The following is a 25,999-nucleotide window of genomic DNA, read 5'->3' as shown; positions in this document are numbered from 1 at the left end:
ACAAAAAATAATACTCTAGGGAATGACACATGGTTTGAAATAGGACAACCTTATGCTCCAAGCCTTAAAGATCTATTAGTAAATGCAAAATAATGTGTTTCCTATTCCAAACCACATGTCATTCTATTGAGTATTGTTACATGCTCATGGATGAATATTACTGTCATGGGAACATAGTCTGAAATAGGCTAACTAGTATTTTAGATTTATTTATTTATCATGATATTTAGACAATGAGCCCACATCTTTAAGGAGGGTTTTAATGGAGCCCTGTGAGATAGATGAGCAATGTACGAACCTAAGCAAGGTTTCTAAAATGATATTTGTGTCTCACAACACTCATATTTTTGCTATCAGGTCTAGCAGCTAATCTGCCGTCATTTATTACTGAACTTAAAGAAACACCAGAGAAAATCCTACAATGCATTGGAATAGCCATGTATCAGGTATACAGACTGTTATTACCAACAGTGAATTACATTTTCTCAAACTCTGTAATACGTACTTATTTTCTCGTATTGTGTGGTTCTAGAAAATATCCATTCTCCACCATGGAGAAAATTGAAAATTCCCAGGGGGTGGGGGATCAGAAGAAAAACAAAATTACAAGGTTTTTATGGAAGAAAACATAAATTCCTAAGGGGTGGGGGGACCATTTTATGAATTTTTTCCATGGTGGGGTATTGAAATTTTCTGGAACCACATATTTGCGTATGATAATTTTTCAATCATGTTTGATGTCAGGTTTTGGCTGAGGCTGAAGACAACCCAGTCTCTACGGCTCCTATGTTTGATTTCCCATATATCCATGCAAGGTATGTATATCTGCTACAGCATGCATTATCACATACTATCGATGGTCTCCATTGGTTAAACTATAAGAAATAATATGATACGAATTAGCGAAAGGAAAAGTTTTTCTGTCCATCCGTCCTTCCGTCCGTCCTTCCATCCATCCGTCCATCCATCCACCCTTCCATCCATCCACCCATCCATCCTTCCTTCCTTCCTTCCATCTTTCCATCCATCCATGCATCTATCCATCTGTTCATCCATCTATCCTTCTAGCCATCCATCATTCCATCCATCCATCCATCCATTTATCCATTGATCCACCCATCCTATATCCATCCATTCATTAATTTTTTACGCATTTTGATTTTAGGATTATCAACTATGACTCCATCATTCCTCTTAAGAATCTTAAAGCAAATTACTTTGGTAAGCTTTTTCCCATTTCTTTTCCCATTTTTCTATCATTTCTTTGATCATCCTCTCTTCTCTTACAGGTAAATTTGTGGCAATCCGGGGTACAGTGGTGCGCGTTAGTAATGTTAAACCCCTTGTCATCAAGATGGGCTTCTCCTGTAACCTATGTTCTTTCCAGCAGGTTAGTTTATTGATTGCCAGAAAAAGTAAAAAAATAAAAAATAAAATGTATTCTTTTCTTTATTTCAGAGCATACCTTTACAAGATGGAAAGTACAAAATACCAACAACGGTAAAAACATTTGTTAAAATTTGTATTTTTTTGGAAAAAGTTTTAATGAAAATCTATGGATAATATTTTCGAAAGAATTTTTTTTAAAAAGGTATTTGTAATTTTTGAAGGTTGTATAGGGTTTAAAGCGAAAATTCTCTCATTCAAGCTTATTACACAACATTTAGTATAAAACTGTGATTTGCATCTTGGCGCAAACACCAGACATCAAAACGTGTTCTAACTGGCTCCTGAAACTTGAATGTTTGTCAGCTAAAAATGTTACAGTTCTTTTATTTCAAAGGCAGCCTTATTTGATATTTTAAAAAATTTACCCTCTTTTGGAGACAAACATACAAGTTTTAAAAGCCAGTTGGACCTTTTGACGTCTGGTGTTCCTGTCTAGATACAAAAGGCAGTATTAACTGTGATTGGACTCTATTGCTTAGTGTGCATCATCTGAGTGCCGTGGAAGAGCTTTTACACCTGAACGTAGTTCATCTCTCACCACTACTATGGACTGGCAGACTATAAGGTACAGTCATGATATTTCTCATCAAGGTATTTTTCATTTCATATATCACATATCATCATATTATTCCCTTTATATTTTACATTACATTAATTTCACTTTATTCACTCAGGATACAAGAAATCATGGATGACAACCAACGAGAGGCAGGACGCATACCTCGCACAGTAGAGTGCGAGCTGACGGCTGACCTAGGTAAGGGATGTATGTTATATGACATATTAAAAGTAATATAATAGTGTAAACATTGAACTTGATTTGGTGTTTTTGATATTTTGAATCTTTGTTCTTTCAGTGGATAGTTGCGTACCCGGGGATGTTGTCACGGCAACAGGAATCGTCAAGGTTACCAACTCTGAAGAATGTAAGTAAAGTTCTTTATGGAACTTTATCTCATGGCAGCGATCTTTTTTCTAATGAGAATAAAAATCTCAAGTTTGTTTCACGCGCATAAATTGATTCTCAAGCAATGGAAGGCGACGCATGGTGGAATGAAAGCGCTGGAATCTATTGTTCAAGCTAACATGGCTGACGCATGAAAAAGATCTGTATGTGGAATGATTTTCTTTTTCTTTTTTTTCATTTTTTTCTTTTAATCTCAGGTCGTAACAAGTACAACAAAGACAAGTGTATGTTCTTATTGTACATCCATGCTAACTCAGTCAACAATAACAAAGGAAATGCAAATAATAATGATCCTAGTAGTGCTGTTTCTATGGAGTTTACTCTCAAGGTATGATTATATATGCAGGATTGCATTAATGATGATGATCCATGATGATGATGATGCATGAAGTCAGAATGATGATGATGGTGGTGTTCCATGAGGATGGTGATGGTGATAGTGATTGTGATGATGATGATGATGCTGGTGATGATGTTGATAATGATGATGATGTTGTTGATAATGATGATGATGTTGTTGATGATGATGTTGATGTTGATGATGATGATACTGATGATGATACTGATGATGATGATGATGATGTTGATGATGATGATGATGATACTGATGATTATGATGATGGCGATGATGATGTTGGTGACAACGATGATTCTGATAATGATGATGATGATAATGATGAAAATGGTGAGGATGATAGTGATGATTATGTAATATATGATAATCAGGTGGTGGTGATACTGTTATGATGATTATGATGTATTGTAATGATGTATAATGACAATAGTGATGATGAACTGACGATGATGATGAAGAAAGCATAATGGTAGTGGATTACATTAGTCCCTGTCGCTACACAAATACATTAATGTAACAAGATCTAATGTAATAAATAATAATTAATATTTAACACAGGAGCTCTATGCCATTCAAGAGATCCAGGCAGAGAGGAACTTATTCAAACTCATTGTAGGGTACGTAAGACTGATGCACTACAGATATTTCTGGATATAAGGGATTAGTCAATTTCCAGTACTGATTGCAAGGTTTCTTTTCAGGTCCTTATGCCCTTCAATATATGGACATGAGGTATTTATGCTTTAAATGTCATAGAATGTAAAATGTATCATTTATTTTGTCAATTGCTGAGGCAGTGATTGCACAGTCTCTCAAACCAGCGGTTCATGTTTAAGCTTTTGACTTCAAATTGAAATCTAGTAAATATAATGATTTTAAGGAGGGAGGAAAACCAGAGAACTCCGCGACCCTTGAAGAGCAATGCACACCATCCCTGCTTCCCTTAAGCATCATTGGTCCATACTAATGGAACTTACAACTGGAAATTTCTTAAATGAACATATAATCAATAATGAAAATATAATGTCTGGTTCCCAGTTTCAAGATGTTTTTCAAACATTTACAGCATCCTGTTACCACTATTTGATGCCTATTGATCATTAATTCAGTCTGGTCCATTGAGGTTTTCAGTAAAAAGGTAACATTTGGTATTCTTTATTTTAGTTGGTAAAAGCAGGATTGATAATGGGGTTATTTGGAGGAACACAGCGGTTCCTCAATGACAAGGTAAGACCTTTCATGGATTAACTTGAAAGACAACAAAAAGATGGCTCCGAGTCAAGGCTGGACTTGATAAAATACCATACAGTAAATGTATGAAAACCTCTAGTCCAACCTCGGCTTGGAACTATTGTTTTATTGTGTTTATAGTATATTTTATTTCTTGATATTTGATCAAGGACAGGTCTTATTTCATTTTTGGGGGGGGGGGGGGGGGTATTTTTTAGAGGAGGGTAATGATGTTTTAGCCATGCCCAAGGGGAGGGTCAGGAAAATTCATTCCTATTTCTAGGGAGGGTTACATTATTTTCGGTGCTCCATTTCAAATCTCAACCCCCTTCCCTCCCCCCTCTGCTAATTTCTGACAAGTCCCTAACTTATTAATTAATTTATCTATATTCCAGAATCGCATACCTGTCAGGGGAAACCCCCACATTCTAGTGGTTGGTGACCCAGGATTAGGGAAAAGCCAGGTATGAATAGTAGTATCATGGTATTAAATACCAGTAATTTAAGGTTAAGTTGATTCATGCCGTAAAGTATAATCAGTGGTTGCGTTCCTGAATTGTGATTCCTGTTTTGTTAGATGTTGCAAGCAGTTTCTAATGTCGCGCCAAGGGGTGTGTATGTCTGTGGTAATACTACATCCACCTCTGGATTAACAGTAAGTTCCCTATATTTATCATTTGTTACTGTATAATCATATATTAGATAAATACAATCATATAGATAACACAGCCTTTGAATGATTACTACATAGGTTACATTGACTAAAGATGGTTCTTCTGGAGACTATGCTCTAGAGGCAGGTGCTTTGGTGCTGGGCGACCAAGGTGGGTAGATTGAACTTTATCAGCTGCATTTATACTATAGATTAGAAGAGAATTGAATGATGATGATAATGGTTGTGGTGGTGGTGGTGGTCGAGTGATGATGATGTTAATGATGATGATTGTGTTGATGATGATGATAATGGTGGTGGTGGTGGTGGTGGTGGTTGAGTGATGATGATGATGATGGTGATGATGCGGATGATGATAATGATAATTGTGTTGATGATGATGATAATGGTGGTGGTGGTGGTGGTGGAGTGATGATGATGATGCTAATGATGATGATTGTGTTGATGATGATGATGATGGTGTTGATGATGATGATGATTGTATTGATGATGATGATGATGATGACGGTTATGTTGTAATGATGGTGGTAATGATGATGAATGATAGTGGTGTTAATGATAAGTGATGTTGATGGTGGTGGTGGATTGATGATATCATTATGGTGTTGTTGATGATAATGATGGTGATGATGATGATCGTCTTTGCAGTGATGACAATAAAATGATAGTGTTGGTGGTAGTGGCAGTGGTGTGATGGTGATGACGATGATGGTCATAATAAATTATGGTCAGTTATAATGTCGACCATGGTGTTAATCATACTGATGATGATATATTTTTGCAGGGTGTTGTTGCATTGATGAGTTTGATAAGATGGGCAACCAGCATCAGGCATTACTTGAAGCCATGGTAACGACCTCACAATACCTATCATCTCTTTTCCTTGTGTGTTGTGCTTTATCGACTGAACATTTGTTCTTTCCCAACCAAGGAACAGCAGAGCATCAGTATAGCCAAGGCTGGTATAGTCTGCAGGTGAATCAAAACGAAAACTTATATTTTACAACCATCTGCATAACTACCACTACGTTCACTACTTACACACAACTCAACTTACATGTTGATGTTTACGGAGGGAAGTAAGGGAGAGAAGAACACATAAAACAAACTCAACTCGCACATTGATTGTTATGGAGGGAAGGAATCAAATAGAGAACCCAGAGAAAAGCTCTCATGGCAAGGGAGAGAACAACACATCAAACAAACTCATGTGGCTCAGCCAGAAATCAAACCCATATCCTCAGGAAACCAGGGTAAAATTATGTCACTTGTTCATCTCAAACCCACAACCCCAGGCATGAACTATGCAGTGAAGAGAGACAGCATAGTAGCTGAATATGGCTTGTAGTGTAGAACTGACCTTGCATTACCATGTTAGTCTTCAGAGTAGTATAGGGAATGGGGGTTCCAGCGCAATCTCAACACGGGCAAGATCCGTATCAAAAATCCACCTACGGACGACCCCCCACTCCAAGTGTGGTTGAGGGCAACAGCGCACTTAAATATATTAGTCTATATATGGAGTGTGAAGAATGTAAAGAGTTTGCTTATGATTTCTGTGTAAAGTGCTTGAAACCCAAGTTTGTACCTTCTAAGCCAAATAAGTATATTTGTTGTGGTAAGAAAATGCAAATAGAAGACGACACGTCAGCACAGTGTTACGAGTGTGGTAAGAATATTCGTAATGCCGTACCAAATGCTACCAGAGAGCAGTATTATGCCAACGGAGGTCGTAAGAAAACGCCATATAAGAGAATAAAATACTTCAGGGACTGGATGAGTCATATCCAAGGTTTACATCCGGTATATTTAAGCGACGAAGTAAAGAAGAAAATCATAGACCATTTAGAAGAGCCAACCCCGCAAAGTCTACGGAAAACGCTGAAAAAATTAAAACTAGGGAAATATTACAAAGCTATTCCCTATCTTTTGTCTGAAATTACCGGTAAGTCTATTCCTGAGGTTTCTGATATGACAAAAGCCGAGTGGATGTTTTGTCGGCTGGATAAGGATATTCCTTATTACCCTGACGTAATCTACGAAATATTTTACAAAATAGACCCCAACCACCCACTGTTAGGATGGATTCCAAGAAGATAGTGGAATTAGCATAAATATTACGCGTAATTTCCAGACTGACGTTCAATATGTAAATAGAATCCTGTCACGATATTTACTGAGCAAGCTTTCTTTGAAGCTCTTCTTTCGCTTCTTGATAGATCTTTTTGCGAGATTCCTCGGAAAGATCTTTTACGACTGTTTTTTTATTCCTTATGTCCGTCTTTAATTTCTCGTATTTGTCTTCTTCGGCCAGAATAAGCGAGAATTCTACGTCGTCTATCTTTCTGTCACGCAAAGCCTTTGAGACAAGGTCGGTAATAGTATTTACTTTAGCCCTAGACAGAGCTATTGTCGTGTCATGCTTGGATATTTTCGTGGATAGCTTTTTCATAATACCCGTAGCAACAGCAGAAATAATACCACAGGTTGCCCCAACGCCGGCCAAAGGAACTCCAACAATTATTCCCGGCCCAGTAAGCGAAGTAGCAACGCCAGAGCCCGTTAACACAACAGATATGGATCCTGAAGTTATCGCAATCTTATGTAGCGTACTCCGGGCTCTGACGTACTTTTTTCGGACTTTTTCGTAGTGTTTTGTCTGCCCTTCCAAGTAAGCCAGGATTAAGTTCGCTTTGTTGAGCCTAAAGTTTTCAGCGTTTAATTCGTTAGGACCTGTATCCTTAGTGGTAGCGTGATAATTGGGAACATCTGGGTACAACTGAGGTGCTGATGGTATAACATCCATTATATATACTAATGTACGACGCTTTTGGGAATGATATTGAGGAGCAGCCACATCACGACAACAGGGATTATGCCAACTGGAGAGCATTTAGGAAGATGTTTCCGCATGCAGACCCTAGTAAGTTTGAAAGAAGACCCGATGGGATTTACTATGAAGGCTCCAGAATGTACAGCAATGCGGACTTGGAGCCAAAGAACCCAAAACCCGAGCATAAAGAAAGGCAGCCTAATTTTCCAGAGAATTTATTACCGGCAACGGAGGATTACCCATTTTACGATAACAAAGGTGGCGCAAATGACTTTGCTAAGATGGTTACCTCCTTAGAAATCCCCGTGGGCCCTACGACTTTCAAAATAAAAGTCAGAGACATCTTTAGAGAAACTGCCATGAAACATACCTCAGGGAAAGAATCCAGAGAATGGTTATCAGGTCCCAACATGCGGTATTGGCCGCAGCAGTTAAACTTTGCTGTCTGGGCTGCTACTAAAGGATGCGGTATAGCCGCGGACATGTTCCATATTCCTTTCCTGCGATTTCATGTTGCTTTTACTATTCGTAGGATATTGTTTGAGTTAGGAGCACCGCTTCCTAGTGACACTATCTTTAAGCCGAAGGATAACAAATATGACAAAGTCGCATGGGAGCGATTAAGGAATGAGTTTAAGCTTACCAACCCTGATTTTCGCAACAAAGAGGGTGCCGCCCATGGTTTAGGAGAGACTTACACCTATGCTTCGTATGTTGGCGCCAGCATAGAAACTCCGGGTATGGGGTATCCTAGCAGATGGGAATTCTCCGACTTAGGGGGTAAAGCGTCAAAAGGTGACTTGATTTACTTCATAGAAAGCAAAGAGAAATATCCTTGGGCGCCTTTCTTTGCCGCAAAGGGCATTGGTCTAAAGAATCTCGCAAGGATTAATCGAAGCATCGAAGCCTTTGTTTACTGCATTCTAGGGGCCCAGGTTAGCACTCGCAGCCCCATCGTAGATGCCTCCGGTGCGTCGCAGGAAACGCAACAAGTATTCCTTGTCCTCTTCGAAAGCGCTGTTATCGAGAATGAGATCTCTAAGTCGGTGCAGAGATATCAACTTGCAGTGCAGCAGTCTAAAGTGCGACTGGATTACGCTTTGTCACCTGGTTGTTGGCTAATGCCAAGTAATTTGGTCATCAACGCCGATTCCGTCGTGGGTTACAACAACAAACTTCAACGAGCTACTAAGGATATGAAGTTTGGGGTGAATGACGTGAACTCTGACACTCTTAGGAACATTCCCCATTTCGTGGAGAAGCCAAAGAAGGAGCACGTAGAAAAACCATCAAAGAAGGCGCATGTAGAAAAGCCACCAAAGAAACCAGTAAAGAAGGTTACCGAGGAATATGACCATAACTTACTAAAAGCCGGTCTAGCAGCTGCAAGCATTGGTCTGAGCTATTATATATGGCGATGAACAACCCCTACGTAGCTGGAGTAGATTGCGTCTATACGACTTACACAGGCGAGAAAAAATACACCCAAGCATCTTGGGTTGATGTCACGGGCATGTCCGTGAATTTGAACTACTCGGGAAAGAAGTCGATAATATGCAGCATTTGCATGGGCGCGAGTAGTCACGCCAACGTCGGCTTTAGGTTCCTGGATGAGAATGGCATACTGCAGCCTATGAGAAGTAAGACAAACAACAGGGTGCCTGCGCATTTTTCCGTAGAGCCCAACCCAGCCAGCGCCGAAAATCATTCCGTTTGGACTTTTCACATGGTCGCCGATTGCCATGGGAAGGTAAAGCTGCAAATGCGCGTAGATGACACCGGGAGCGTTTGCATAAATAGTATAGAAAATCAGAGAGATACTATCTACAATCACAAGACCATTAGCACTCTTACGGTAATGAGTCTATAATAGGGAATTTATTCCCTGAAATATATGAACCCACACGCGAAGGAAGATTGGTTTCTACATTTTTTGGAGGAGAAGGACTACTTAGAACAGCATTGGCTTGACACCGGGCTGTGGGTAAAGGTTGGGGGCCTGGGATTAATAATATGTACCATTAGCATTTCGACGGGGTATTCGTGTAATGTCGGGTTTAGGATCGTTGATGAGAATGACCATCCATTACTACCCTACAGAAAAAAAGATAATAATAGGAACCCAGCCCATTTCTCGTCGGAGCCCCCTCCAAGAAGCGGAGAAGACTTAACGCCGGTAACTTTTCACATGATAGCCAATTGCCAATATGCGAAGTTACAAGTTCTCCCCAACGACGTTGCCTACCTTCGGATAAATGCCGCCCCGACTGATGCCCCTTCGACGGATGCCACTTGGAATCACAAGCCCATTAGCACCATGAGCGTGCTGCCGCTAGTTCCGCATTATCAAGGCGGTGCGAATACCATCTTTACTTATCCGCAGTCAAGGACGCCTCGGGCGCCCGACGACGATAAGCCACCAGTAATACACAAGGATAAGATTAATCCTTCATCTTCTTCAGGAGTACCACCCCAATAGCGACAACCAAGATCCAGACGTTATTCCCCACGAACTTCAACAGTTCGCCGCCGGCCCTAAGTGCCAAGGAAACAACTGAACCCAGCAGCCCAGGAAGACCGGCTGCCATCTTTTTTCCCAAGTCCGTCAGCCCATTACCTAATTTCTTTACGCCCGCGCCCGTAGCCTTAAGCGTGGATAGGATAACTCCTACTACGCTCGAAATAGCGACCGCAAATGCCAGTGGAACGCCATACTTCAAAAGGGCTCTTTTTACCTTTTCCTTGGTGGTAAGCCCCAGCTCCTTTTCCAGGTTTTCCTTTTGCGCTCGCAATTCCGCAACTCTCTCCTGAAGGGTTTCTGATTCCCTTTGGGCAGCCTCCCTTTCTTCTTCGGTACGAGTTAGGTCCGCAATTATTTCCTGCTTTTCGGATATGTTTTTTTCCAGGTCTTCGATGGCCTGAGTTTTTTGCTGGATTTGCTCTTCTTTAATCTTGATTTCAGCAATCAACTGCCGCCGCTCCACCAAAGAACCCTCTATGGTGGTTTGTAATTTCCTAACTTCCTCCTGACTCATGTTTAGGTCCTGCAGAGCAAGGCGAAAAGCCTGTCGAGCTGTATCCCTTTCATCTAAAGCCTTTTCGGCTTCTCGTTTAATTTGCAGTATGCTTTCGTCTTTACTTTGACCCAGCCGCAACAATTGTTTTTTATAGCTTGACTCCCTTTCCTTTAGCGTTTTTTCTAACGCCGCCGTTGGAGCATGTGATTTCTTAGCCTCCTCCAACTCCCTTTCTGCTTTATCCCGATCACGCAAGGCCTGATCTAAGTGTTTCGTCATTTCTTCCATTCTTACGTCTCGTTGACTAAACTCTTTCTCAGCATTAGCGAGTAGTCGTCTTTGCTTCTCGTACGCCGCCTCTTTTTCTTCCAGCGCCTTTTGCAGATCCGCGGCACGTTTTTCCGCGTTGGTCCTTTCGGTTAAGTTGTGCAGCCTTTCTAACAGGCTTCTAGTAGCACGCTGAAAGCCTCTTAATCTCAAGACGTCACCCCTAACGTTGCCCTCCTCATCAAAGAGGGGTTGCGGTTTCGTCCAGCGGTCTTTGTCAGGAAATCTTAGGTCTTGAACGCTTATGAGGACTTTGTTTCCCTTTTCCGTGAGCCTTACCTCGTCAGCATCAAAGTTGTCGTAGCGCAGCTCTAGCTCCTGCTTTGCCCACTCTACGGTTTCCCGCGCGGCTGCTTCGTCTGTGTTTTGAAGTTCCAAGTACTCGGGAACGGGGCTGCCGCGGTTCCTTGATTGCCACATGCGATTTAGGACGGCCTTGGCGGCCTGCCACTTGCCGCCATATTTGCTTATCAAAGCCATGTCGTAAAACGAAGGCTTGGTATTCGCGTCCTTAATCCATGCATCGTATTCTTCATCGTTAATATCAACTTGACCTTCTTCGGTAAGGGGGTCAAAATCCGTTCCTTCTACTTCCATTATATATGATAAGCTCAAAGTTAAATCCCAACGTATTACCTAAGCAGGTTGGCGGGCTGAAAGCGGAACGCACCTTTCACCGGGTTACATTCACGCCCAGCAGCGCAAAGCCGGGGGAGACGCTGTACGTAGGCGTGCCCCGTCTAACAGATAACCTAGTATTGGTTCCTGGTACCTTGGCTTTGAGGTTTGACCTAGCGGTACAGTCAAGCCCCACAGATGAAAGGATTATCGTTAACAACGTGGGTCGCAACATCGTTTCTAAGATGCGCGTAAAGTTCGCCGGGGAATCCTTGCTGGACTTAAATAGGTACGATCTGTATACCACGTACAAAGACTTATGGTTAACAGCATTTGACCGCGCGCAAAGGATAGAACAAGGAATTGGTAGTGTCATTCTGCGTAAGGTCCGCACACCTACGAAAACGCAACCTACTGACGGCAGCGGAGAAACCGCAGTGGCAGACGCAAAGCGAATAAAGACCGCCTATGGTAGCAAGTATGTCATACCATTAGACTTTGAAGTGATTACGAATCACGGTGTGTATTACCCAAGACAGTTATCCGAGCTACAGTTTGAAGTAACTTTAGCAGATGCTAATAACATCATTGGTGGGCTAAGCACTGCACTTACCACAACAACCCCATACTCTATTACCAACTTAGAATTACAGTACGAAACGGTGTACAGCGAAGAGCTGGCACGTAGCGCTGGCATGGAATACAGCTCCGGGAAGGCATTCCTTTACGACCACGTAGTGATGTATAAGACGTTCAGCTTCCTGGATAAGACGGATGAGGTTATCAACCAAAGCATTAACCTCCCCCGAAGAAGTCTCACGGGGTTGATGCTGGTGTTTGCTAAGCCCTATGAGGCTGGTAAGCGCGACAGCGAAGCCTTTCACAACCCCAACATTACTAACGTGGGGGTCAACATAAACGGCGTTCCAAACAAGGTCTACTCCCAGGGGATAAAGCCCGCAGACGTGTACAGAGAGGCCATGCGCAAGTTTGGCGACCAAATTAGCCCCGAGGAATTCTTTAAGGACAAATATGCGCTGTGGATTGACATGCGCACCATTAACGACGAAGACCTACATGGTCAAGGCCTCCGTCTAGTAAATACGCAGGATGGCATAACATTGGAGATCAAACGCACCAAGAATGCCTCCGCGGGCGACGGTGATAAAATAAACTGCTACGTCTTCGTCGTGTCTGACGCGCAGTTAAGCGTAGAAATGAACCAATTGAAAAGCGTTGCCTACTAGGACGGCTGAGGAATGAAGTCGTCAATGTTAAAATATTTCTTGAATATACAATGCTTCGCGTATTTGAAAGCAACGGTACGAAACTGCAAGTCGTGCAAGGCGATAAATTGTACTTCAAAGCAAAGGAAGTAGCGGCCGCATTGGGCTACGAACGCCCAAAAGATGCAATTAAGGTGCACGTTCGCGATAAATACAAGGTAAGGCTTAGCGAACTTAGAATGGAGGTGAATCGCCTCCCTTCCAATTCACACCCACATTCCCTGTATGTGAACGAATCCGGATTGTATCAGTTGATATTCTCCTCGAAGATGGCAAAGGCAGAAGAATTCCAAGATTGGGTCCTCGAAGAAGTCCTACCCGCGTTGAGAAAGACGGGTAAATATGCGATGAACAAACGCTTCGACAGCCCGAATAAATTAGTTTTTAAGATAGAAAATGAAGCTGACCTGCATGCAAAGGTAGTCGATTACATGCGTAGGTTTTACCCTGAATTCATCATAGCACCAGGCCTTGGCGAGCTGCAGGATTCTGACAGCAAGCGCATAACATGCTGGCGAAAAGGCTACCAAGCCGGCCAGCCAGACCTTTTGATCCTAAATGCGCATAAGAAATACCGCGGGTTGTGCATTGAGTTAAAGACCCCAAAGGGAAACGGCGTATTGTCTGCAAAGCAATCCAAAAAAATTGCGCAGCTTGACGTAAATGGTTACCTAACTATGGTTAGCAACGATTACGACGTCATCTGTCGTGCCCTCATGGATTATGCGGACGGCATTCGTATTCCCTGTAAGGGCTGTGTAAAGCGGTTCAAATCCTACGCCACTTTGAAAACGCACCTAAAGATATTCCATAGGTATAATGAAGCTCAGCTTGACTCACTGGCGTGATCTTGTCCACGGTAAAGCATACGAAATAAAAAATTACGTCGTCTTTGAAGACATCGACCGTTTACGGTTAGTCCTCAAAGACTTAGAAGGTAAGGAATATTCCCTTTGGGCGCCGGATTGCGTGCGGTACGTAATTCAGGGCGAGGAATTCACCCACTTACGCAGCTATGGTAAGGTAAATGGCCGATGGAAGTTTGACATTGAAAGAACAGTCACTCCATCTCCTCTTTGTAGTTAAGCGCCCGCTGCGCTTTAGGATCCGCGGAGCACCAATGCCCCACAAAGGATCCTTCGGAGAATACCCTGTCGCAATGAAGGCAGGTGTATTTTTTACGCGGCGGCTTACGAGGGGTAATGCAGTCGGCAGGTAGTTCGCAAGTAATACAGTCCATATATTGAAAGGGTAATTAGAATGCCTCCCAGAAAGGCAGCTGCGCTAGCATATACCTTTAAAAGGGGTCCTTATTTTCATTATGCAAGCGCCCTTAAAAGGGGTCTTTATTTTTATTTATTATTATTAAATATCCTTAATTATTCTTAATAATAATAAATAAAAATAAGAATGGGATTTGAGACTCTTTGCACAAACCCTGTCTTACTATCTTAGGTCCTTTCTAACTTCTACGGGCTTTCCTTGCCGCCTCATTGCCGGCATGCCAGGCCTCAAAGCGATCTAAGTACTCTTCAAAACCGCCTTGGCCGTCGTAGAGGCACTGCCAAATATGTTGGTCACTTCTTTGACAGCCGCAACGCTCGCAGGTTGCCTCCCAATATTCCCTATCTTCCCACCTTACGCCTTCGACGCAGTCAAACTCCGCAAAGCGCTGGTCAATTTCCTTCTTCCGGCGCGTTAACTTCCTTTGGGTTTCCTTTGGGCAACATCGTGCAGCAACGTCGCCGTGCTCCTCGCAAGCCACGCTCAGCAGGTCGTAATTGCCGCGGCACCGATGTCGATGCCATTCGTCGTTCTTGTCCTCCTCGCATCGCTCACATACGTTCTTTAGGCAAACGCGGTTTTCTACGTGATAATCCAACATTTGCGCGCTGCTAAAGAGGCGATTACACTCCTTACAACGCCTTTCGCGTGCCTTCTTAGCGCACACCTTCTTTTCCAGGTGGTATTTTAACATTTGCTTGCTGCTGAACTCCTTGTTACACCGCTCACACTCCATATATAATAAGGATTTAATAACCCTTATATGGGATACCGCTTTGCCCCGGATACTATTTCAAAGAGTGTCTCAGAATGTTGACGTTTAGGTTAAATCTTTGTTAAGTATATGTGGAAACTATTCCAAAAAATGCCTCAGAATGTTGACGTTTAGGTTAAATCTTTGTTAAGTATATGTGGAAAGCCCGTAAGGATTAGTAGGCGGCTTAAAATAGTAAAGTAGGGTTCGTGCAAAGAGTCTCAAATCCCATTCTTATTTTTATTTATTATTATTAAGAATAATTAAGGATATTTAATAATAATAAATAAAAATAAGAACCCCTTTGAAGGGCACGTCTTAACAAAGATTTAACCTAAGCGTCAACATTCTGAGGCATTTTTTGGAATAGTTTCCACATATACTTAACAAAGATTTAACCTTATTGTCAACATTCTACAGGGGATATCGCATGAAGTCCTTAACGGACTCCTTAGCCCACGTTGCCATCGTTATCAGCGCGCCAAACCGTTCTGCACGCTTCAGACCGCACATTTCATCGTACAATTCCTGCACGCGCTCTTTTAACCGGTCTATCTCCTCCCTTTGCATTTCTATGGTGTCTCTTTTATCTTTTGCGTCGGTGGCAATCCTTCTTACTGCGTCCACTGGGTCCACTGGGTCCACTGGGTCCATCGTATATATAATGGATCCGAACCATATTCCCTGCAATGCTCTGATAGTAGGACCCACCGGCTGCGGAAAGACCCAGTTCGTCGTGGAGCAGCTATTAGGACCCTTTAGATACCGCTTCGACTACATCGTGCTATTATGCCCCACCTACGTGAATAACCGCACCTGGACGGGCATAGGAGTGAAAGATGACGACTTCTTTGTAGATATCTTAGACCCTAACGAGTTATCCAGCCATTTGAAGTTCTGGCATAAGCAATTCCCTAAAGATACGCAGACGCTCCTCATATTGGATGACATTGCCTGTGGGGACGACGTAAAAAGACGCACTTCCGAGCTCGTTAAACTCGCCTTCAGCGGTAGGCATGACAATATCAGCGTTTGGTTGCTCTCGCAGCAGCTTACCAGCGTCTCTAAGCCTTTTAGGGAAAACATAGGATCGCTTGTCGTATTTTATACTCCGAGCAAGTCTGACCTGGAAACCATCTTAAGCGACTACGGCGGTGAGATATCCAAGGAACAGTTACACGAATACATGCGGCACCTAAAAACGCACCAACATTCCAAGATGATCTTCTCTTTGAGGTTTCCCTACACGGTTGGAATCTATGATTCCTAGTGTATATGGACATTGAGCAGCTCTTAGATGAAGTCCCCGCGCAGTTAGACGAAAGTAACCTCAAGGAACAACTTAACATCCTCGTGTCTTCTGGGAAGTGTAAAGAAATGATAGGCAAGGAACTTACCCATGAGCAGGTTAATAAGTTGTCAGAAGATGAAGTCAAGAAGTTCCATAAGAGGTACGAGGCTGCCCTTGCAAGTAAGACCACGGACGCCGTAGCAGACTCCGCTATCCGACTTGCGACTAAATTGCTTGGACTTGCACTGCCTATAGACGACGTGGAGCAACTGCGGAAGGACATTAGCGAGGACTATGTCATCGCCCAAGAACTTAAGATAACCTGTGGGTGGTTGTCTTTGAAGTGCGGTAAGTTAATGGCAGTCGCCTCTGCGGCTTTGCACGTAGCTCAGCACGTCGACTTGAAGGAGGTACTGGTGTCTTGGAAGGACTTCAAGAAGGACAGAGAAGTCGAAAAGGTCTTCCAGGCAGCACTTGCTGAGGTACCTGATCAAGTCGCCTCAAGTACTTAGTCAAGTCGTCCTTAAGTACTTACTTAAGTCATTCTCAAGTACTTATCAAGTCCTTCTCAAGTACTTCTCAAGTACTTGCTCAGGTTACCTTAAGTTACTTATCAAGTCCTTCAAGTCCTTAGATATAAATGGAACCAGAGTCGAAGGTAGAGCAGCCCCAAGAGGAGCAGAAGATTACCAAGGCTAAATCTCCAGGCAGAGTTGCCGCGGGGAAGAAGCTCGCGGAGATGAATAAAAAGAACAAAGCCAAAAAAGAAGAAAAGGTGGAGGAAAAAGAAGAGGAATCCTTTATTAATCCGGGATACGTCATTGGCGCGTTAGGAGTCGCTATAGCAGCAGGCAGCCTTTACTTACAATGGCGGGCAGCAAAGCCAAAAGTAAAGTTGGAGCCAGCGCATTACACGCCTACGGAGCCGCCCGTTAGAAAAAGTAAGATCCCTGAAATGGAGTAAATTTATCACCACGTGCCGTGGCGACCTAGATTTTCCTTCTCGCTTTGTAATATAATGTCAACCGCGTTATTGAAAACTGTTGAAGAAGCAGCTATCATTACTTCCATCGTTGCGGGTATTGGTTGGGTAGGTAAGAAAGTGCTCAAAGAAGACTTTACTGAAGACCCAAGCAAGAGCTTCGCTAATTTTGCTAAGATGACCGCTGCCGTAGGCGGGGCTATCATGGCAAAGAATTACCTACAGAAGGAAAAGTACATTCCTAATGTATAAATGGCTAGCGTGGTCGCAGGTGGAGTTATTGCAGCCTTAGCATTCACTGGAGCTAATTATGGTGGTCAATATTTGGATAGATTAGTTAGAGGTGATCGCAGCGGAGATTTAGCCGCCGAAAGGAAAAGGCATGATTTAGCGCTGGAGAAATATCAGCGAGACGTGGCGGCTTGGAATGAAAAAAGACAAGCTTACAGGGATTGGTTGGACAAGAATTACCAAGACAAAATGCAGGCGGATAAGAACTTTGAAAATACAGACTACGCCTTTAAGCTCTATGCGCAGGCGCACCCCGCGGCATTAACGGGGTTAAGAAAGCCTCAGTTTAAGAATTACTACCAGCCTTCTAAGAAACAAAAAGATAGTGAGTTGGTCTTTGTAGGAGTCGCAGGGCTGGCGGGAGGCGTGGCTTTGGCGTATTTAGTCTAAGCTTGGCGCTTTGGCGCCTAGAATATAATGATCGTCTTTTTGGAAAGCGATAAAAATAACTTTACCACTTATTTGAATCCCCCCATTAAAGCCCATAAGGTTCGGCTGGTTAGTTGCTCTTTGTACAATTCTTGGTATAATTTAATTAATGGCATGGTCACCGTGCATAAGGGGTCTAACAATTATCAAAGCGTAATGCTACCCGATGGACATTACACGCCAATCACCCTTGCTAAGGAGCTCGCCAAGCGCGGTTATACTCTCACCACAGGGCTGCCGCACGAAATGACCTTCAAACATAATCTTCCTAACAATTTCTCGGTAACCCTAGGAAAAGCTGATGCATTAGGATCTTTACTAGGTGCCTCAGGCAAGACAATTACCGACACAGCCATACCTGTGAAATGGAAAGTCGCATCCTCTTACGAAGTCTATTGCGACTTGGCCCATAGTTACAACAATGGAGAAAAGTCTTCTCTTATGTCCAAGTTTTTGCCCAAAGGTAATCCATTTGACCCAGTAGAATACACTCCCATTTCTTTGAGCTATGACTTATCTCATTTGGTAGAAAGCATAAACATCACCATTAAAGTGGACGGAAAGACGGTGGATTTTAACGGACGTAAGATCAATCTCGTTTTGGAATTCATATAATGGGCCGCGTAGAGGACAAACTCAAAAGGATTTACTATGGGCCCGAAGGCTATTGGAGAGGAGCGTCAGCCATCAAGAAACTCGCGACCGCGGCCAGGGTATCAGAAGAAACGGCTAAGAATTGGTTAAAAAAACAAACCATCTGGCTGGTTTATCTTCCCGTGCCTAAGTACATTCCCAGGCCCAGCTTTACCGTAAATACCCCTAATGAAGTTCATCAGGCAGATTTGCTTTTCTTACCGCACGATAAGGTGAGAAGAAAGACCTATAGATACGCTTTGACCGTAGTCGATATCGCAAGCAGATACAAGGACGCCGAACCCATAACCAGCAAGGATTCTGGGGAAGTCGCAGAAGCCCTAGGTAGGATTTATAAGCGCGTCTTGAAATGGCCTAAGCTGCTGCAGGTGGATGCGGGGACAGAGTTCATGGGCGTGGTTACTAAGACCCTGAAAGACCACAGCACTAAAATTAGGAGAGCCGAAGCAGAGTACCACAGGGGTCAGAGCATCGTCGAAAGATTCAACAAGACCCTGGCTGAGCGTCTCTTTGGATACCAATATTGGAAAGAGCTGGAAGATCCCTCCAAACGCAACAGGGAATGGACTCAGAGGCTCCCCCAGGTCGTCGCGGCTTTGAACAACGAGGCGGCCAGGGCTACGGGGATAAAACCCAAGGATGCCATAAAAAAGAAACACGTGGAACACAAGTCCTACGTCAGAAGTTCAAGGGCGGTCTTCCCCCATGAAAAAAAATTAGGTAATGTCACAGTCCGATATCTCTACGGACCGGGTGAATTAGAAGGAGGATCCAAAAGAGCTACGGATCCTAATTGGTCTTTGGAAACTTACCAGATCCGAAGCGTAATAGCTAAGAAGGGTCAGCCCATCTTGTATTATCTTCACGATGGCCCCACACGTGGGTTCGTCATGGAAGAACTGCTTATCGTGTGATGTCCGAATGCTATCGTATGCACTCCGTCATCACACATCCATCGCTTACCGTCAAATGCAGACAGTGACACCTTCTCCTGCGTGACGTTATGTATCTGATGACCATAGCTGCGCAGGCTGTTCATCTTATGCCGCTGTTCCTTGCGTGTTCGTAATACGTTGAGGTAGGACTCGTGCGTAATGTCCTTCTTAACCACGTACTTTTTTACGCCTTTAGCTTTCTTTTCTACGCCGTCTAACTTTAGCACGCTGTACATCTTTGGTTTCAGACCCACGTACTCTACTATGGGTTTTCCTAACATTTCGTCTTTCATCTTCCTAATTACCTTCTTATTCTTCGCAGAGTAAAGGAAGTGCTCCTTCGGGTAACCGCTGGTGTCGTACTCGTCTATGTCGGGGAGGCAGTCTTTGTAAACGTCTTCCGTTTGCACTTCTAGAATTAGGGAGTCGGTGTCTGTGTACAGGAGGCGACAGCGGTCTCCGTACTTTGGCTTAAGCTTATCGTAGTAGAACTCATACATAAGCAGCTTCGATAGATCCAGCACCGTAAAGCCTGTGTAAACGGGCTTGTTTAGTAAGAGGTTTGCCCTTTTCATGTGAATCACGTAGAAGTTCAGCATTTCTACGTATCTAACGAAGCCTGGCTGTGACACGTATGCTTCTGCTTCCTCTTTGGTGCTGACTATTTTTACGCTTACGCGCTTGCGGATGTTCTCCATTGTCTTTCCGAACACGCTGTTGTTCATCAGTTTGAAGAGGTTTTTCTCGAAGTCATTTTTCGCTGCGGTACGCTTTTGCGTGTTAAAGTCAATGTAGGGGCGCATCCAGGGTTCCTGCGTGAATTTTAGGACTCTGTGGATCTTCTCTACGCGCATTCCGTGTCGCACGTAGAACTGCAGGTTGCGGTAGTGTACCACATACTTCTTCTTATCCATCAGGTTCATAGTTAGTTTCCTGTACGGTTTGTAACCGGGGCACATTTGCTTTTGCAGCGGACTTAGCTGCTTAAATGGTATCTCTATCGCTTCTGGTGCTAAGGGGAACTCATTGTGTTCGTCGTGCAGGCGCTCTGGGTACTCCAGATCCACTTCTAAAACGTAACCCTTGTCTTCCTCCTTTCCTACCTGCATGTAGAAGTCTATCGGCTTCACTGGATCCCATTCGAAGTCTCTCACAGGTAGATACTGTGACATTGCCCAACCATAAAGGTTATTCGCATCCAGGTAGTAAATGTATGTGGTTGGTTTCTCTGGGTCGTGCTCTACTAAGGGGTTGTTTGCGCGGGCGTAACGTCGGCTGGGCCCGCATACGCCGCCACGAATACCGTCTTCCATAAACCGATACATGTCGTACTCCGTTAGGAGATCCAACTGCGCATTTGTTTTCTTTAACAAAGCACTCCAGCTGAGCCCAGGAGCCGTGTAGAAATTAGCGGGATCCAATCCGTAATATTCCATAGCCATCTTTCTGAAGCTTTGGAAAACATCTGCAAGCAGCACTACGTCAGACCTTAGGTAGATGTCGTGGTAGTCCCCCATGTTCTCACAGGAGTACTTTCCCCACACGTCTAACGCATGCTGGTACTCCTCATCCTTTATACCGGACTCGTTTAGGGTGCTGTAGAAGCGATCTTTGGGTGGTAGGGACTCTTTGAATCGATCCCAGGAATCCATGTATTCATATGGGTAGACTCCTTTCCTTTCCGCGCCATATTGACTGGAAATGGGAAAGTTGGTGTTATACTTTACGAGGTTTGCTAAGGAGTCCGCCATAAACTGCTGCGAATCTAAGAACTTCAGCTTACCCACAGTTACGGACATGTAGCGCTCTTTGTTGTTGGGTATGCATTTGACGTCGGAGCCGTCTGTTCCTTGTAGTAGCAAATGGGAGTCGTAACCGCGGAGGTTGTGAAAGAACACCGGAATCTCCATGTCTGGATTTACTTTGAAGTTTATATTACATTTCCAATGAGCCGCTCCTCTGTATTTACCCGTGATGTGGCAGTGATCTCTAACCTTATCCACATAGAAATCCTCAACAAATGCTTTGTGGCAGTGAATGCAGTGCGTGGAGGGCTTTCCCGGCTTCTCACCTTTCTTAGCATACTTCCCGCATTTAAAATGAACTTCTCCTAGATACTTTCCATCTTCATCCCACGCTTTCTTGGCTCGTCTTCCAAACTGAAGAAGCGTATGTTGGCAAATGTGGCATTTTTTTGCCTTGTTAAAAGCCTCCTGGTTCTCTTTGGTAAATTCCATCTTCTTTGGACGTCTTAATTGTTCTCTAATCTCTTCCTCCTCTTCTCGCAATGCTTCTAGAAACTCATTAGCTGCGTTCTTACCTCGGTAAATCACAGGAGGGTTTGCTTTACCATCTGATCTGACTACTATGTAACCAAAGGAGCAGATCTCGTGTAATCCCACCTTATTCGTGGCACCACTTTTCTGCTCTTCCTTAGTTATCAACGCTTCAAAGTCTGCATATATCACGTAAGGCACCTGCATCTGCTTTTGATGGTCTGCGTATGAAAGCTCTTTGTTGGTGGGTATCTGGATCCGTTGCGCCACTTCTTCGACTCCGCGGCAGATCTCATCGTGTTTCTTTAGGGCATTTAAGGATGTAAATGACAGCAAGCAGCAGTCACAGAAGTACTTTTTGCCTTTGTGCTTAGTATGTCTGTAGAATAGTCTGCTAATGTGTTTAACCCATGAGTAGTGTCCGCCGTGGTAGAATAAATGTACGCGCTCTCCTTTACTTTTTGACAGAACTAACGGTACTATCGTCTGCTCTCTGACTCCGTAAACGTTAATTGCTAGATCGTTTATTTCCTCAAATATGGGGATGTCTATCAACTGCATGGGAAATTCCACACCATCCCACTCTAAATCGTCCGTGGGATACTTACTTGTCCTACAGGGATCCTTCTCTGCTGGATACAGTGCAGACCTGATTGCCCACATAAAGCATCGATTGTCTTCATTCTTCACGTTTACAATAGCCTTCTTCCTTTCTACCCACGTTGGTAGCGGTACGTAACTCCCCCCTCGTATGGGTACGTACCTGGCCATACTTATCTCTATTCCTTCAACCTCCTCTACTGTCCAACCCGATCCTTCTTTCGTGTAGTTAGACAGCGACTCCATTATTGCTTCTAAGGCTTCACTGAGTGACCTATCCAGATTCGTGGATTCTAATATCACTAACGACTTTGATCGCAACATTGCTGTCGTCATTACCTCGTCTTTTGACAAACTTACTTCTACCATTATGCTCGCTTTCAGGGCTCCTAATTCTTCTATACCTTTTCGGAGAGTCCTTTTAACCTTCCTTTCTGACTGACGCCAAAACTGTCTAACGTCAATCTCACCGTTACCGGGTATTGACACCGTGCTGAAGTTGCTTTGGGATTCCATCTATATAATAGGAAATATTTTATACCTAATACCAAGCACTTTTTAGGTCGTCGTAGTCGTACTCACAGTCCTGACAATGCCAAAACAATTTAACCTTAGTCTCAAACTTCTTACCACATCCACAATCATAACTGCTCATACACTTCGTCTTCATTTTCAAATGCTTTTTCAAATCCGCTTCTTTCTTAAAAGTTCTCTTACATTCTTCGCACTCCATATATAGACTAACATATTTAAGTGCGCTGTTGCCCTCAACCACACTTGGAGTGGGGGGTCATCCGTAGGTGGATTTTTGATACGGATCTTGCCCGTGTTGAGATTGCGCTGGAACCCCCATTCCCTATACTACTCTTCAGTGTTTAATATTCTATTGGTTGTTATATTTCAGTCTACCTGCCCGTACCTCCATTATAGCAGCTGCTAACCCTGTTGGTGGTCACTACAACAAGGCAAAGACAGTCTCAGAGAACTTAAAGTAAGAATGCAGTCTGTTTCTAGGTCTAACTCCTCTGTTTCTAGAATTTATTCTCTTAGTCCTCTGAATTAATTCCTTCCTCCCTAAAACCCTTCACTCAAACTGGATTCATTGGAAGATGAGTTACTGATCTTGCCTACTTTGTCTTTCAGGATGGGTAGTGCTCTCTTATCCAGATTTGATCTGGTAAGTGTTGATCATTCTACCCTGGTATTACTAGGTACCCCTTCTAGACCCCCTAGGCTCAAGAACACCAGTTAGACAAGAGATTCTACCAAACCATATCAGTTATTTTAGATAAGAACAATATGAAGCTTTGCTTTCACAATGCCCTTACTACCATCTTGTACACGAAGGAATTTTAGATCCAAAGTTGATTATTTTTTTCCTCATTTCTTCCAGGCTTTCATTCTCTTGGACAAGCCCGATGAGGTTCGTACCCTTTAAAAGTTAGTCCTCACCCATGTGGTCATTCTATGGATAATGTATGGATTTATTTGTCATGTTTAATGAAAGCCACTAAAGTGTTATGATGTGTTTGTGTTGCAGGAAATGGATTGCATGTTGACGGAACATGTCATGGCGCTACATACTGGAAAGAAAAGGTATGCTCAATTTCATGAATATTTTATAATATTTAATTCAATGTCACTCTACGTTTTCAGAGCTCAAAAGCTCAAAGATGTCTTTAATGGCCTAATCCACTGTTTTCCAAATTATTCTCACCAGTCATTCCCTTGAGTATTATTTCTTTGTTCCCCAGTTATGTATGGGAGGGGGGGGGGGGGAATGAGAATACAACTCAATGAACTATTAATTCTCAAAGATATTTCATGTGGTCTGAAATGAGAAAACTTTATAGACATTGGAATGGGTCTCTTGAATGTGAACATTCCAAATCCCTCCCTCCCTCTCTCCTCCTCTCTCCTCTTCCCTCTCTCCTCTTCCCTCTCTCCTCTTCCCTCTCTCCTCTTCCCTCTTTCCTCTTCCCTCTACCCTCTCCCTTCTCTCCTCTTCCCTCTCCCCCTCCACCCTCCACATGCATACACACTGCCCCACTACTCTACCCCACCCAATCCCTGACACTCCCTGGGACATTCTTTTTAATCTCTTAACTGGACTGCCCCAGGAACCCTCAGCCTCCCATGACCAACTTCTTTTGTCCCTTCCCTTGGACTTCTCTCTTGGATTTCTCTCTTGGACTTCTCCCTTGGATTTGTTCTTGATATTTGAACACTTGTATTAATGGTGTATTTTAGTGCCTTGGGAAAAGTCACAGCAAGACGACCTAGTGAGGTAAGGCAATCATGACCCACACGTTCATGTGAAGACCATCTGTATTGAATAAGGGAATAACAGTGTTTGTTGTCATGTAGGGGACCAGTGAAGATGAAGATGAAGCAAGACAACAATGGGAGGCAGATAAACCATTATCTGAACGACTCAAGGTATGTAATAATAACATTCTTGGTGGGGATATGAAGAAGGTTACATACTAAGAATGAAGTATTTGACAATACCATTACTTGTTCGAAGAAAACTCCTTCCATGTCACCAAGTATCCTAGTGCTTGTAGTTGCCGATATCTCAAGCGCATAACCTTTACACCAGTCCTGTGGTCTTGTTCCTTAAATAACATATGAGTAGTTAGACTGATCACCTATTCTTCATGAAGATCAGTCTCATATTGTGTGTATTGGACAACACTCAGGACTTACAAGGATGCCTGTGCAGTGTACTTCTAGCTACTCCTGTGGTATGACCTTGGCAGCGCATTAATCACTGCATTTATTTGTCTAATTATTAGGTTAGCCCTGGTGAACAGTTTGATCCAATCCCACCACCGCTCCTGAGAAAGGTAGGACACACATAAATGCTGTGGGGGGAGGGGACAGTACTATCTGAATCCCATGGGGGAGGGGACAGTACTATCTGGATCACATGGGGGGAGGGGACAGTACTATCTGGATCACATGGGGGGACAGGAAGGGACAGTACTATCTGAATCCCATGGGGGAGGGGACAGTACTATCTGGATCTCGTGGGGGAAGGGGACAGTACTACCTGTATAGCGTGTTAAGGGGCTACTTCCTCAAGCATGTGCAAGATGAGGAGATAGTCATGGGTAATAAAATATGACCTCTTGGTAATGAGAATGATTTTGAAGGTCCCACTAATGTAATGCAGCCTACTGAGTGGGTAATATATCGTTTATCGTAGTACATTGGTTACGCAAGGAAATATGTTCATCCGAAGCTGACATCATCTGCTGCTAAGGTGTTACAGGTGAATCACTATGATGTTAGATGTTAATGTGTGCTGATATATTGGGATGGTCGTTTAGAGTTAATAGATCGTGCCAGGAATGAATAGTATGGTGTGAATTTTAATTTAGATTAGACTTTATCAAAAGAGTTTAGTTAATGAGATTAGATGTTTACTATTTGATTATGTATTTTTTGTATTTCTGCAGGGGTTTTATCTTTCACTAAGGCGTCAGTACCAAGCAGGAGATTCCACCCCTATAACAACCAGACAGCTAGAGTCATTGATCAGATTAACAGAGGTAACAATCATTATCACTCTCATCATTTATTTTCTGTACCTAAGGCACATATTTCCATGGTTTCTAGAACTAGGCACGCATTTCTAAAGCACGTTTTCAGTTCCCCCTATATGAACACTTGTTTTACTTCCCTGTATCTAAGGCACATGTTCTCATTCCCCTGTATCTAAGGCACGTGTTCTCATTCCCCT

General features: G+C 43.2%; 1 protein-coding gene and 1 long non-coding RNA gene across 4 annotated transcripts in view; one reads left to right on the top strand and one right to left on the bottom strand.

Annotated features, from left to right (window-relative positions):
• The window catches only part of LOC116299491 (DNA helicase MCM8), a 62,451-nt gene that overhangs the window by 34,972 nt on the left and 1,480 nt on the right, over positions 1 to 25,999 (top strand). For all 3 annotated transcript variants that reach the window (XM_031708189.2, XM_089040783.1, XM_089040782.1), the window contains 26 exons: positions 358 to 446; positions 745 to 815; positions 1,166 to 1,221; positions 1,290 to 1,390; positions 1,459 to 1,500; positions 1,929 to 2,014; positions 2,124 to 2,206; positions 2,307 to 2,375; positions 2,614 to 2,744; positions 3,330 to 3,388; positions 3,473 to 3,503; positions 3,936 to 3,998; positions 4,397 to 4,465; positions 4,579 to 4,656; positions 4,753 to 4,825; positions 5,459 to 5,523; positions 5,606 to 5,649; positions 23,156 to 23,242; positions 23,395 to 23,428; positions 23,645 to 23,674; positions 23,792 to 23,847; positions 24,502 to 24,538; positions 24,619 to 24,690; positions 25,050 to 25,100; positions 25,463 to 25,528; positions 25,716 to 25,808. In XM_031708189.2, coding sequence (XP_031564049.2) covers positions 358 to 446; positions 745 to 815; positions 1,166 to 1,221; positions 1,290 to 1,390; positions 1,459 to 1,500; positions 1,929 to 2,014; positions 2,124 to 2,206; positions 2,307 to 2,375; positions 2,614 to 2,744; positions 3,330 to 3,388; positions 3,473 to 3,503; positions 3,936 to 3,998; positions 4,397 to 4,465; positions 4,579 to 4,656; positions 4,753 to 4,825; positions 5,459 to 5,523; positions 5,606 to 5,649; positions 23,156 to 23,242; positions 23,395 to 23,428; positions 23,645 to 23,674; positions 23,792 to 23,847; positions 24,502 to 24,538; positions 24,619 to 24,690; positions 25,050 to 25,100; positions 25,463 to 25,528; positions 25,716 to 25,808 — 1,736 coding nt within the window. The remainder of the gene's footprint in view (positions 1 to 357; positions 447 to 744; positions 816 to 1,165; positions 1,222 to 1,289; positions 1,391 to 1,458; positions 1,501 to 1,928; positions 2,015 to 2,123; positions 2,207 to 2,306; positions 2,376 to 2,613; positions 2,745 to 3,329; positions 3,389 to 3,472; positions 3,504 to 3,935; positions 3,999 to 4,396; positions 4,466 to 4,578; positions 4,657 to 4,752; positions 4,826 to 5,458; positions 5,524 to 5,605; positions 5,650 to 23,155; positions 23,243 to 23,394; positions 23,429 to 23,644; positions 23,675 to 23,791; positions 23,848 to 24,501; positions 24,539 to 24,618; positions 24,691 to 25,049; positions 25,101 to 25,462; positions 25,529 to 25,715; positions 25,809 to 25,999) is intronic.
• LOC148905000 (uncharacterized) lies at positions 2,200 to 6,706 on the bottom strand. Its single transcript, XR_016121835.1, has 3 exons — positions 6,618 to 6,706; positions 5,542 to 5,643; positions 2,200 to 2,424 (listed from the first exon to the last, which is right to left on the bottom strand). It is a non-coding gene; the product is annotated as an uncharacterized LOC148905000 (long non-coding RNA).

The sequence above is a fragment of the Actinia tenebrosa genome, unplaced genomic scaffold, assembly GCF_029948245.1.
Source record: "Actinia tenebrosa isolate PJP-AT-01 unplaced genomic scaffold, QUT_ActTen_1.0 PGA_scaffold8__29_contigs__length_14323225, whole genome shotgun sequence".
In the NCBI taxonomy this organism is placed as follows: domain Eukaryota; kingdom Metazoa; phylum Cnidaria; class Anthozoa; order Actiniaria; family Actiniidae; genus Actinia; species Actinia tenebrosa.
The sequence above is the reverse complement of the archived record's forward strand: the minus strand, read 5'-3'. Positions and strand labels throughout refer to the sequence as shown.